General features: G+C 49.6%; 1 protein-coding gene across 1 annotated transcript in view; it reads left to right on the top strand.

Moving 5' to 3' along the window:
• The first annotated feature begins 464 nt into the window (after positions 1–464).
• ARHGAP36 (Rho GTPase activating protein 36) overlaps positions 465–13,510 on the top strand; it is a 43,132-nt gene continuing 30,086 nt past the window's right edge. Inside the window, exons 1-2 of the mRNA XM_036739823.1 lie at positions 465–767; positions 1,143–1,170. Of these exons, the coding sequence (XP_036595718.1) occupies positions 465–767; positions 1,143–1,170 (331 nt within the window). The remainder of the gene's footprint in view (positions 768–1,142; positions 1,171–13,510) is intronic.

The raw sequence follows: 13,510 nt of genomic DNA, 5'->3' as shown, positions 1-13,510 counted from the left end.
AGCCGCATCCCCCTTAGCTGATGGTGCCCTAGCCGCCGTTTTTCCCGGAGAGGTTCATTTGGCCGTCCTTGGTGCCTCTGGTGCCGTTCCCGCCGCCGCGCACCTAAAGATGCTGGTACCGGCAAGTGCGTCTGGGCGGGGGGGGCTGCAAAGTTGGGCTTTCTGGGGAGCTGCACTGGCACCGGCGGCCGGAACGGCATCAGAGGCATAAACGGCGGCCAAATGTGCCTCTCCGGGAAAAACGGCTGCTGCACGAGCGGCTGGAGCCGCTCGTGACGGGTGGCGGGAGAGGCGCAAGACGGGGCTGGGGCCAGAAGCGGGCTCTTGCCTCCTGCAGTGGCCACCGCTTCTTCTTCCACCCCCTCTCACCCCCCCTCCCCCTAAGGCGCTGGGTACCGGGCACCGGGAGAGCAGGAGCTGCGGCGGGCGGGGGGGGGGGCAGAGGGGGCGAAGGAGGGGGCGGGATGGCTGGAGAACCGCAGCCGGAACCAGAGAGACCCCGCCCCCCTGCACCTCCCGGAGGGGGGGCGGGCGGGGCTGGGCGGATCCAGAGGAGCTCTCAGCCAATCAGTGAGAGCCATAAGCCCCGCCCACACCGTCTAGAGCCTTGGTTCTCTGGCGCGCAGCTCTCCTGTCTCACTCGAGCTTCGCTCCGGACGACGGTCAAGCCTCTCCTGAGCCAGCCCGAGCCTCTCCAACCCCCGGCGCCCCCCATCGCCCCCCAGCGCCCTCCGGCGCTCCTTCCCCGCTTCCCTAGCACCCTTTTCGTATCCTGCCACCTATTTACCTCCACCCGGCCCCCTGCTAACCCCCGCTGCCTTCTGCTGCCCTCGGCTATCCCCTGCTGCCACCCGCTGCCCCCTAGCCCTTTCCCCCCAATTCCCCCTTTTCCTTCTTCCTCCAATCGCTCCCCTCTCCCCTGCTACTTTCCGCCCCCTCCTCTGTTGCTTCCCGCCTTTCTCCACTGCCGTCGGTGCTAGAGGAGAAAGCTTAGTGTTGGTCTTGCGCGCTTTCTCTCGCTTGCTCCAAGTTGAAGCTGCTTGTCCCAGGGCAAGGGCAGAAGCTGGGGGCATCTCAGACAGGGCACAACAAGAAAAGCTTAAAGATTGCCTTTTCTTTTAAATTCCTTAACGTTTGACAAGGTTCGGTTGTCGGGTCTTTCGCCCGAAGGTAATGAGTTTTCTCTTTTATTCCCCCTCCCCAGGCTGGTCAGTTTTGGCCCAGGGGCTGCGCGGCGGGTGAGGGGCATCTTAGTGAGGTGGGACGAGGTGGGGAAATTAGACTCTCCAGTGGCCTTTTGGGACACAGAGGGCTTGGGGCTATGGATTTCCTTTAAGGATCCTGCCCTGGAACGTTCGAGGTTAGAGAAAGACGGGCTTGGATAAGTATCGGCGAATTTTTTTTTTGGGGGGGGCTAGTGAGCCCTTTGTAAGGACTATGGGGGACAGTTTTGTAGGCTCTAGATGGAAGAGCCACTTTAGAGATCGTCTTTCCCTTCCTTTTATGGAGGAGAAAACTGAGGTTCTAAGGGTAGAAGACGTGTCCCAGGTCGCACTGTAAGTGGCAGAGCAAAGATTTGAATCCAGGGCTTCAGACAACAAATTCAGGAAATTTGACAGTCTCTGGTGGCAGGACTGGGTAGGGGGAGAGAAAATTTGCCTCTGATGCTTGTTCAACTTTGGATCGGATGCAGTTATTCATGAGTATGGCGGGGGCGGGAGGGGGGAATTGTGGAGGAGACCTTGGCGGGGATGTAGGAGACCCTATGTTCAGACTTGGGCTCTTCCATCGATTTGCGCTGGAGAGGGCTGTTGGAGGGGTGAGGAGCACCTGTTGACAAGGCTGGCTGTAAGATCGTCTTAGGGTTCCTTTTATGTAATAGAATCAGTGGAGCAAAAAGGGTTTGGGGAGCCTCCACTGTGTGTCAGGCACTGTGGGGCCACAGAACACAGGGGCTAAGATCTAGGACAGTCAGAATGCCTGGGTTCTAATCTCAGCTCTGTCAGAGATTGACTATGTTTTCTAGGGCAAGCCCACCCCCCCTTCCTTTTTCAGCCTCAAAATAATGAGGATTGGACTAAGTGGTCACTAAAGTCCTTTCTAGATCTAGATCCTATGATCTGATGCTAGACAAATCAGTGGGGGGAGGTTAGATCTGGTTTGGGTGGAGGGAAAGTGAGGGAGGTGAGGGAGGCGGGGGAGTTAGCAGTGGAAAGGTACTATGTGGAGTGTTGGTGTGGACACAAGAATGATGGGAGGGGGGAAGGGGTGGGGTCGATGGGAGCCAGGCAGGAGCTTGTCTTGGTGCTGGAGAGGAATGATTGATAAAGATGCTATGGGGTGCTTGGTCTTCAGGGGTCCCCTAGGTGACCAGCATAGTGGGAGGTAGAGGGTAACCATTGGGCTTCAAGGGGATACGAGCTGAGGTCTCATCCCTCAGCTCACCTCTTCAGTATTAGCATCTAACTATCCACTGGGATTTATCTCTGACAAGACAGACCTCCCTTCAGAAGCTGAGAACCAAGCACCCTGGGGATGGGGGGGGGGTGTCGAAATGGGAGGGGGGAAAAACCTGTCTTGTTGACCCTTCCTGATGTGCTGAGGAAGTGGATTGAGCTTCTGGACAAAAGGAGGGAGGGGGAAGGGGAAGAAAAGACCCATCTTGGGTATATTTACTGGTGCTACTGAAATGAAAAAAAAAATTAAAATGAAAAAAATTCTAACCTTGGTATGGTATCTTTTGCTTTGCAAATTGCTTCATACGTGTTATTGAATTTCGTCCTCAAAGCAACCCTGGGGGGTAGCTAGAAGTCACTGGCCCAATTTTACACAGGGGGAAACTGAGGCTCAGAGAGGTGAAGGGATGTGGCTGAGATCATCTAGTCCCATCTCTCCTTTATAGATGAGGAAACTGAGGCACCGAGATGAGGAAGGGATTTGCTCTTGGTCGCACAGTTAACAACAGCACCAAAAGCTATTTTTTCACCCCTCCCACCAAAATAAAAAGATTTTTAGATCTTAGAGATCATCTGGTTGCTCCCCCTCATTTTACAAATGAGGAAACCGAGGCACGGAGACGGAGAAGGGACTTGATGGTGGTGACGCAGTTACTAAGAAGCAGTGCCAGATTTCAAAACCAGCTTTCTGTGCCCCACTCACCCGAAACTGCTCCCCCCCGAGGCCCCTAGGGTTTGGCACAGTGCCTGACACATAGCAAGCATTTAATCAATGCTTCGTGATTGTCAGAGCTTAGAGATCATCTGCTCCCACCCTCTCATTTTAAAAACGAGGAAACTGAGGCACCGAGACCAGGAAGGGATTTATTCTTTGTCACACAGCTAAAAAGACGCAGAGCCCGGCTTAAAAGCCAGTTTTCTCCTCTCCCCCCTACCCCCGCCAAAAAAAATTGACGCTTAGAGATCATCTGGTGCCACCCTCTCAATAAATAAATAATAAATGAGGAAATCGAGGCACTGACATGGAGAAGGGACTTGATCATGGTCAGGAAGCTAATAAGAGGCAGGATTAAAAGCCAGTTTTCTGTACCCCCCCCCCATCTCTGCATCGCTCCCCCCCCATTTCCCTAGAGTTTAGCACAGTGCTTGGCACGTAGGGAACATTTAATCAATGCTTGGTGATTGAGAATACCTGACTTTCAGAGCTTAGAGATCATCTGCTCCCACCCCCTCATTTTAAAAATGAGGAAACTGAGGCACCGAGCCAGGGAAGGGGCTTATTGTTGGTTGCGCAGCTAATAAGAGCCAGAGCCAAGATTAAGAGCCGTTTTTCCCCTGCCCCTTTATTCCCGCCCCCCCCCATTCCCTCTACGCAGGCACATACAGGCGCGCGCGCGCGCACACACAGACAGACACAGAGACACACACACACACACACACAGAGACACCCAGACACAGACACACACACACACAGACACCCAGAGACACACACACACCACACCCTAGGCAGGAGGCTGAAAGGCACACAACACACACACACACACACACACACACAGATACCCACGCACACACTGGACAGGAGGCTGAAAGACACACACACACACACACACACACAGAGACACCCAGACACAGACACACACACACACAGACACCCAGAGACACACACACACCACACCCTAGGCAGGAGGCTGAAAGGCACACAACACACACACACACACACACACACAGATACCCACGCACACACTGGACAGGAGGCTGAAAGACACACACACACACACACACACACACGGCAGGAGGCTAAGGGGTATAGTATGATTTGAAGAGTCTCTGAGCAAAAATCCTGTCCCTAAATATTAATCTATGACGAATAACACCCTTCTCTCCGCCCCCCCCCCATTTAGATATACATTCCCCCTCAGTAGCCCTGTGACGCAGGTATTACAGCACAAATGCATTACTTTGGTTTTTGAAGGGTTTTTGTTGTTGTTGCTTGTTGTTGTGTTTTTTTTTTCTTTTTGCACTATGGTGCAAGCCTTTCAGGGAAGAGCCTCACCCTCCTTCACCTCTCGCTCCTCCTCCTCCTCTTTCCCCCCACTCCCCTTAGCTGGGACTAGTTCACCCAGGTTTAGGAGCTACGCCCAGCTGCAGTGTGACGCAGGATAGGAGGAGGGGGCAGGGGCTTGGAGGAGGTCTAGATTGGCCTCCTGAGGCAAAAGTCACCTCCTTTGCAGGTTTGCTGAGGGGCCAGCCCTGTCTGTGGGACAGTGAGGAAGCCTGAGCTGTTCATTAGCCTAAGAACATTCTAGATTTAGAACTGGAAGGCATTTCAGAGGCCATCTAGTTCAATGCCCTAATTTTCCAGAGGAGAGAACCAAGTCCTGGAGAGGATGAGGAACTTGCTTAGGGTCTCACAGATAACAAGGGACAGCAAACGTGACAACCCAATTCTGGAGCTCTGACTCCAGAGCTTCTTTGCACTGCTGCGGAGAATGTCCAAGCTTGGAAGGGAGTTAGAATGCAGAACAGAGACTGTCACAGCTGGGAGAGACCTTGAAATACAGAATGTAACATCCAGGGGAGACCTTAGAAGAGAGAACACAGTGGCAGAGATGGAAATGGCCTTAGACACCTTAGATTCCCCCCTTTCATTTTACAGAAGAGAAAATGAGGGTCAGAAGATGTGGCAGAGTCAAGACCAGGACATAGGTCTCCTGACACTGATGCCACCAAGGGTAGTTTACATGTCTATAGCCGTGTTGCTTTAAAGGCTTGAACCAGAGTTGTGAGGTATCTAGTGTTCTGAAGAATGGTATCCAAAAATTGGGTTTGAGCCCCTCCTTAGCTGGGTAATCAAATGGGAATCAGATTCTAGTTCTGTGCCTCAGTTTCCTCATCTGTAAAACAGACAGACTACATCAGTATTTCTCAAACTCTGTGTTCTATGGAGCCCAAGTGTCCCCCTGCAGTGTGAATAATGATGGTGATATTTGAAAATATGAAATTATGCATGTTTCAAAACACATGGGGTGCTTTTGACTGTGAAAATAAGCTTAATTCCCTCTATTTCCCCCCTAACTCACTCTCCCCCTTTAGCCTGGGAGGTATTCAGTATATTTAGAGACATTCAAGATGTTTGTTGGACTGAAATATGGATAAAAGAGGTTGAGAAACACTGGCCTAGTTGAAGTATCTAGAACATTCTGTGATTCTGTGCCACGTCAGTTGAGCCTTATAACAAAATCCTTGTGAAAATTCTAGATTTATCCATAAAACAGACATGCAGATGGATGTAGTGATTTGCCTGGTAACATGTAGCAAAGCAAAGGCTCAGACAAGGGATATGCGATGCTAGAGACAGTGTTTTCTCCACTAACTGCGTTATGCTCCTCTTGAGATCTATTAGCTCATCATAATCTCCAGATTGGGATCCCCAATTTTAGGGGAGGTGAGGGGTCCCTCTTTTTAGGGAGCCTTGGCTTATTACTTCCTTGTTCCTTCCTTGGTCTAGTCCTAGCCAGATGGAAAAGTAGTTTCCTGTTTTTTTTTGTTTTGCCGTCTGAGGGTATGATCTAGAGGTGATGTGTATACATGTGTTTGGGGTGTGTTATTGACATTATATATGCATTTATTTTGAAAAGAATCAGGCATTGGCAGAAAATTAGAGTGCTGTACTGGAGAGGATTCAGGGAGGGGAGGGGACTGTAATCAGAGATTCTGCCAATTTCTTACCTTCTCTGGTTCCTTTTTGTGCATGGATTATTAAGCCATTGGGGAAAAATTGCCCATCAATGTCTCCTCTTTGCAGCATTCTGTAGCATGATGATGGGGGTGGGGGGGTTGGGGGGGTGGAGGGTGGAGGGGGATGTTTGGCGCAGGCTTGACTCAGAGCTTATTTCATATTCTGTCTTCAGCTCAAAGGGGCCCCTGCACCACCCCCAGAAGTGGGCCTTGGGAGGAGGGGTGGGGCTTTAGGAATCAATTGAACAACTACTGTGTGCTAGAATTCAGTTCAATCAAGCAGACATTTATTAAGCAGTTACAATATGAAAGCATTATGCCAGGTGATTGGGGATAAATAGTGATTAAGATGTTGCCCCTTCATCATCAAGTTTATAATCCAGTGAGAATGGGGTGGGGGAGATGGAGTCACAAAGATCCCTGATACCCAGTAGGATATGGTAAGGGTCAAGAGCGGTTTATGGAATCATAGATTTTGTTTGAGCTGGAAAGGACCTCAGAGGGATCTAGTCCAACTCCCTCATTTTACAGAGGAGGAAACTGAGGCCCAGAGAAATTAATTATTTAGGATCACAAATCTAGAGTTTGTAGGGGCCTCAGCCCATCTAGTCCAACTCCCTCTTTTTACATAGGAGGCAACTGAGGCCCAGAGAAATTATATTATTTAGCATCACAAATCTAGAGTTTGCAGGGGCCTCAGCCCATCTAGTCCAGCTCCCTCTTTTTGCAGAGGGGGAAACTGAGGCCCAGAGAAATTAATTATTTAGGATCACAAATCTAGAGTTTGTAGGGGCCTCAGCCCATCTAGTCCAGCTCCTTCTTTTTGCAGAGGGGGAAACTGAGGCCCAGAGAAATTAATTATTTAGGATCACAAATCTAGAGTTTGTAGGGGCCTCAGCCCATCTAGTCCAACTCCCTCTTTTTACAGAGGAGGAAACTGAGGCCCAGAGAAATTAAATTATTTAGCATCACAAATCTAGAGTTTGCAGGGGCCTCAGCCCATCTAGTCCAGCTCCCTCTTTTTACAGAGGAGGAAACTGAGGCCCAGAGAAATTAATTATTTAGGATCACAAATATAGAGTTTGCAAGGGCCTCAGCCCATTTAGTCCAGCTCCCTCTTTTTGCAGAGGGGGAAACTGAGGCCCAAGTAGGTGCAGTGGCTTGCTCAGAGTATTACAAGTGGTAATCCTCAGAAGCAGCATTTGAACCCAGGTTCTGTGACTTTAGACCTGGTGCCCTTTGCACTCCATCCGATATCTGAGATGAGGGAGAGCTCACTTCTGACTGGGAGTGAAGGGGAACTAGAGATCAGAGAAGTCTGTAGGGAAGAGGTGGCATTTGAACCACCAATTTCAATGGGGAGGGGCTGAGTGAGAGTGCCCTGTTTTAATCGTAGGAGATGTGAGCAAAGACATGGAGACAAGAAAGGTGGGGATGGCTTTGGGGCTTGGTGGATCCATTTTGTCAGGAGCATAGAACACTGTGTGTGGAATGGCAGCAATGTAAAATAATGCTGGAAAGACAATGCTGGAAAGATAGGTGAGAACCTGATTGTGGTATCAGGGAGGGCTGGCCTTGAATGTCAGACTGAGGACTTTCTATTTGATGGACAATGGAGAACCATTGAGGGTTCCTAGAAGGGAGGGACATGGTGGGAGCTGTGCTTTGGGAAGCTTATTTTGGCAGCTGGATTAGAAAGGAGGAGAGACCAGAGATAGGGAGACCAGCTAGGAAAATATTCCAGGTGATCCAGGCAAGATGTAATGGGGGCTTGAAGTAGGGTGTGTGGAAGAAGGGGATGGAGTCTAGAAATTTCTGCAGTAAAATCTCCCAGACTGGGAGGGATGAGGGGAGGGAGCGGGGAGAGGAGGCAGGGAGAGGAGGGGGGAGTGATGAGTGTGTGCGGCGTGGGAGGAGACAAAGATGACTCAGTCACATTTGCAACCTGGAACTGAGGAAGGGTCCTCCTTCTTCTGCAGGTAAGTCAGGGGAAATGGTAGGTTTCTAGCACTCCCCAGAGGAACAGATGAGAGGGAATAGGTTTCAACTGTAGCAAGCGAGACTTCAGTTAGAAACAGAGGCACTTCCCTGATGGTGCTTCAGGCATTTCACATGCATGTGGCCTATTTCCTCAACCAGCATCTGAAGTCCCCACTCACAAGGATGCCATATTTTCATTCTCATTGTGCCTCACTCTCAGTGCCTGATTTGGTTGCTTGAAACCCAAAGTAGGGTGTCCAATCCCTAGGTAGGCCACTTAATTTCCCTCTCTTTCATGGCCACAGACCACAACAGTGATTTGTGAGGAGCAAACCAGAGAGTGAGTGGTGATGTCTAGCTGCAGCAAATTCTCCCTGTTTGACTCCGAGCTCCCAGCTCATGTCATACTAACATTGGGTGAGTAGCACTCTTTGCATGTTTGAAGTATGACATGGACCATTTTTCAGGAGGGGGGCTGCTCTCTTTGCCTCCCCAGGGCTACATGTGCTAGAGTACAATCTTTATCCCTTTGTGTATTTCAGTAATCAAGGGACTGGTAGTGCAGATGTCTTGATGTAGCGCAAAGAGCTCTAATTTTGAAATCAGAAGGCTTGGGTTCGAATTAGAACCCCTGCTACTAACCAGCTCTGGCCATGACGTGCCACTTCATCACTCCAAGACACAGTTTGCTAATCTATAAAACAGGGAGGAGAGTAGGTGGGTATGTAGACTAGATCTCCAATTCGAAATCTTCAATTCTAAAATCTATGATCCTCTGACCACAGCTGCACATATGCAACAACCCCTTGTCAAACAGAAAGGACAGAAGTGTATTTTCTGAAGCTGCCTGCCTCTGGAAGCAGATGATTGAGTGGCGTCTGGCCTCCTGGCTCTGTCACTGAATGTCCCTGAGAAATACCCATAAATAAGATCCCAAGGAACCGCATCCGATGAAAAGAGGCAGGTGGCAGAGGAATTGCTGGGTGCAATCATGGGGGGGGGGCTATTGAGGGAATCCCTGACTCCTTCAGATGGCATCTTGGCACCAGCTCGATATTAAAGGAGACTGGGAGCTCTTCTGCTGAAGGAGGTGGTGTGGATGTAGGCAGTCGAGGGTGTGAGCAAAATGTGTTTTTCTCAGTCGAAAAGGGAGGGGGTGGGGGATGTCTGATGTGCAACTGCCCTATTGGCCCTGATGTTTTTGGCCAGTAAGGAGAGATCAGCAAATGGTTAAGCCGCTGGACATACTGCCCAGGGTCTTGGATGCCTCTCCCTAATGCCCCAAGCTCAGAGGAAGGAGGGCCCAAACTAACCTGCTTGCTAATGCTGCAGGACCAACAGGAGATGGGGGAAAACATATAGCTAGCTCAAGGCCAGAGAAGCTGGGGACTTAGGGAGGGTCCATGCTCCAGATGGCACAAGAAGCCCACCTGTTATAGTTGCAGGTTTTCCCTGTTCTATGAAAACCCAGAATGGTTTCAAAGATTTATTTTGGCAGCTGGCTAATGGGTCCCTGGGTTGCTTTGTGTATTTCAGTTTGTGGAATGATATTGCTTGGAGGCAGCTCCATTAGAGCCTGGGGGAGGGTCTGGAGTAGGATGGACCTTGCTGGTGTTAAGGAGGAGGAGGCACCCCCCCCCAAATTAGCATAAGGATTGAGGAAAATAACTCCCTGGGAAAGTAGGTGAGGGGGAAGCTGAGCTCCAATCGAGTCCACCTTTGAGAGCCTTTTTCGTCTTTTTTCAATTCTGTCCTCTAAATGATGACTGTCATCTGCCCGTCTTTCAGTGTTGACAGCCTCCCTCAAAGCTGGTGGTCCTCCCTCCCTTGGCTCAGGTTCTGGTCATCTTCTCTCATTTCAAAGGGGCTCCCTTTCCTACTATGGGATTCTTGGGTTGACCCCCAAAGTTACATCAGGAGGTAGGGAAAGGGAAATCATGGTGAGGAAAAGAGAATTAGGAGCTAAGGGAGGTTCAGACTAGGCTCCCAGAGACCTATCTAGGTTTAAATCCAGCTCTGGAAATTACTAGCCAGGGTAGCTTGGGTTTGGGCCCCTTCTGGGGCTCAGTTTACCAGTCTGTCAAATGAAGGGCTTGGTCCTTTCTAGCTCTGGCTTGTCACTGTGGATTGCTCAATTCTTCTATTGCCCTTCTCTGCTTGCCGCCCCCTAGAGGACATTCTCCTTCCCCTGAAGTCTGCCTTTTTGGCAGGTGCCCTCCTGGGACACCTGGGATCCCTTGCGCACACTCACACACATACACACTCATGCCTTATCCTGAGGGCACCCTGTGGCTCAGCCCCACAGCTGGCAGCTGGGTTGCCCCAGACCCGGGGGGTGGGGTGGGTAGGTGGGGATGGATGAGAGGGGACAGGAGAGGAGTGAAATCCTGCCTTGGGGCTTAATGTAGAGCCCTGGAAGTCTCTCTTCCAGGGTCTCATTTGGTATGTAAATGAAATCATTAGAGCAGTGTACACAAATGCGCTGGAGCTTCCTTAGCCCCCTGATTTGAGGGTGATACCAATTAGGTGGTCTTTCAGCACCTGCACAGGGACACATGTCATTAGTGGGACAGGCTAGCACCTGTTAGTGGGGCCAGAGTAGAGCCTTCTGGACAGGGAACGAGCAAGAGGGACTGATGGACAGGGCAACTGGAAGAGACAGCAGGGAGCATCCGTGGGGGTGTCACCAGAAGGGGCTCAGGGACACAAGGACCTGACCCCCAGGCCTCTAGTGGGCTTGGGAGGGAGAAGGCTCCCCAAAACACTTCCCAGTCTCTGTCGCATCTCAGGGGCTTCTTCCCCACCTCTACCCCAGCCCCTGGCTTGTCTTTGGACAAGTAAAGCCCATCTCCACCTCCCCTTTAGATTAAAAACAAAACACTGACCAGACCTACATAAGTCTGGGTGCTTATATGGGGCAGGGGGCACAGGGGGGCAGGGGCAAGGTCAGAGAACCTTAGGAAAAGTGGCATAAGTGCGCAGAAAAAAAAACCCCAGTTTTCTTTTTACTGGACAGTGGGAGAAGACAGCCTCAGACACCAGAGAAGGGCGGGCGGGGGTGGGGGTGGGGGTGGGGGGAAGGAGGCAGTGCCAGACAGAGCTGCGTTCCAGAACTTTCTCCACTAGCTAACTACCATTGGTAGTTCAGACAGCCACGACTTAGCAACAGTCTCTGCATACTAAGTAGTTTCCCCAGGGTGGGGCTGCTTTGGAGGTAGGTCTGAGGTAGGGAGGTGGACCCCTTTCCAGTCCTTCTCTAGGACTGGACTTAGCAAACCACGGGCCCCTAGAAGGTGCACCCCCTTCTCCCTACCCTCTAACAGCACCACCCCACCAGCTGGCAACACAGCCCCCATCCGCAGGGAGGGTGAACAGGGGGAAAGGCAAAGTTGAAGTTGGTAAATGCCTACTGTGTACGGAGCCTGCCCCATTAACATTTATTGAGTGCCTACTATGTACAGAGTCCTTATGGGGCTGGGAGAGAGGCAAGGTTGCTATTAAATGCCTACTGTGTACAGAGCCTGCCCCACTAACATTTATTGAGTGCCTACTATGTACAGAGTCCTTAAGGGGCTGGGGACAGGCAAAGTTGATGTTAAATGCCTACTGTGTACAGAGCCTGCTCCACTAATATTTATTGAGTGCCTACAAAGTCCTCATGGGGCTAGGGGAGAGGCAAGATTGATATTAAATGCCTACTGTATACAGAGCCTGCCCCACTAACATTTATTGAGTGCCTACTATGTACAGAGTCCTTAAGGGGCTGGGGACAGGCAAAGTTGATGTTAAATGCCTACTGTGTACAGAGCCTGCCCCACTAGCATTTATTGAGTGCCTACTATGTGCAGAGTCCTTAAGGGGTTGGGGACAGGCGAAGTTGATGTTAAATGCCTACTGTGTACAGAGCCTGCCCCACTAGCATTTATTGAGTGCCTACTATATACAGAGTCCTTAAGGGGCTGGGGGAGAGGCACAGTTGATATTAAATGCCTACTGTGTACAGAGCCTGCCCCACTAACATTTATTGAGTGCCTACTATGTACAGAGTCCTTAAGGGGCTGGGGACAGGCAAAGTTGATGTTAAATGCCTACTATGTACAGAGCCTGCTCCACTAACATTTTATTGAATGCCTACAAAGTCCTTATGGGGCTGGGGAGAGGCAAGATTGATATTAAATGCCTACTGTATACAGAGCCTGCCCCACTAACATTTATTGAGTGCCTACTATGTACAGAGTCCTTAAGGGGCTGGGGACAGGCAAAGTTGATGTTAAATGCCTACTGTGTACAGAGCCTGCCCCACTAGCATTTATTGAGTGCCTACTATGTACAGAGTCCTTAAGGGGCTGGGGGAGAGGCACAGTTGATATTAAATGCCTACTGTGTACAGAGCCTGCCCTCCTAACATTTATTGAGTGCCTACTATGTACAGAGAGAAGACTTAAGAGGCTGGGGGAGAGGCAAAGTTGAGATAATTCAATTCTATGACCATTTATTAAGTTCCTACTATGTACAGAGTCTGTCTGGCTAACCTTTGTTAAGTGCTTACTGTGTGCAGTGCCCTGTTCTTGGGGTGAGAGACAAGAAGAATTTATAAGGTTATAGGATCAAGTAATCTTAGAGGCCATCTATGTTAAGCCCCTCATTCTACAGATGAGTAAACTGAGGCCCAGAGAAGGAAAGTGACTTGCCTAAGATCACACAGGTAATAAACATCAAAGCTGAGATATGAAGTTAAGACATATAATTCAACAACCAATTATTAAGCACCTACTGTGTTCAAAGCTTGTCCAACTAACCTTTATGTAAGTGCCTACTGTGTATGGAGCCCTGGGCTGTGGGAGATGCAAAGCTGAGGTAAGCCGATTCAACAACTATTAAACATTTACTGTTTAATGTTTACATGTTTACTGCATAAAATATGGTCTACTAACTTTTATTAAGTACTTACTGTGTTCAGAGGCCTGAAGTAGGGTTTGGGGGAGATGTAAAGTTGAGATAAATCAATTAAGAAATTATTTATTAAGCACTTACTATGTACAGAGCTTGTCTAAAATAGTTATTAAGTACTTAATGTATACAGAATCTGGTGCTCTGGACTGGGAGATAATTCAGTCACTTTATTAAGCACCCACTGTACACAGAGCCAGTGGACATTTATTAAGTACTTACTCTGTGCAAAGGCCTGTAATCAGGTTTGGTGGAGATAGAAACTTGAGGTAATTCAAATAAATTCATTTATTAAGTGCTTGCTGTACACAGAGTCTAACATACATTATGTACCTACTATATGCTGAACTTTGTGTTCTGGGTTGAGGGAGATGTAAAGGTCAGAT

The sequence above is a fragment of the Trichosurus vulpecula genome, chromosome X (assembly GCF_011100635.1).
Source record: "Trichosurus vulpecula isolate mTriVul1 chromosome X, mTriVul1.pri, whole genome shotgun sequence".
NCBI lineage: Eukaryota > Metazoa > Chordata > Mammalia > Diprotodontia > Phalangeridae > Trichosurus > Trichosurus vulpecula.
This window is presented reverse-complemented; position numbering and strand designations above follow the sequence as displayed.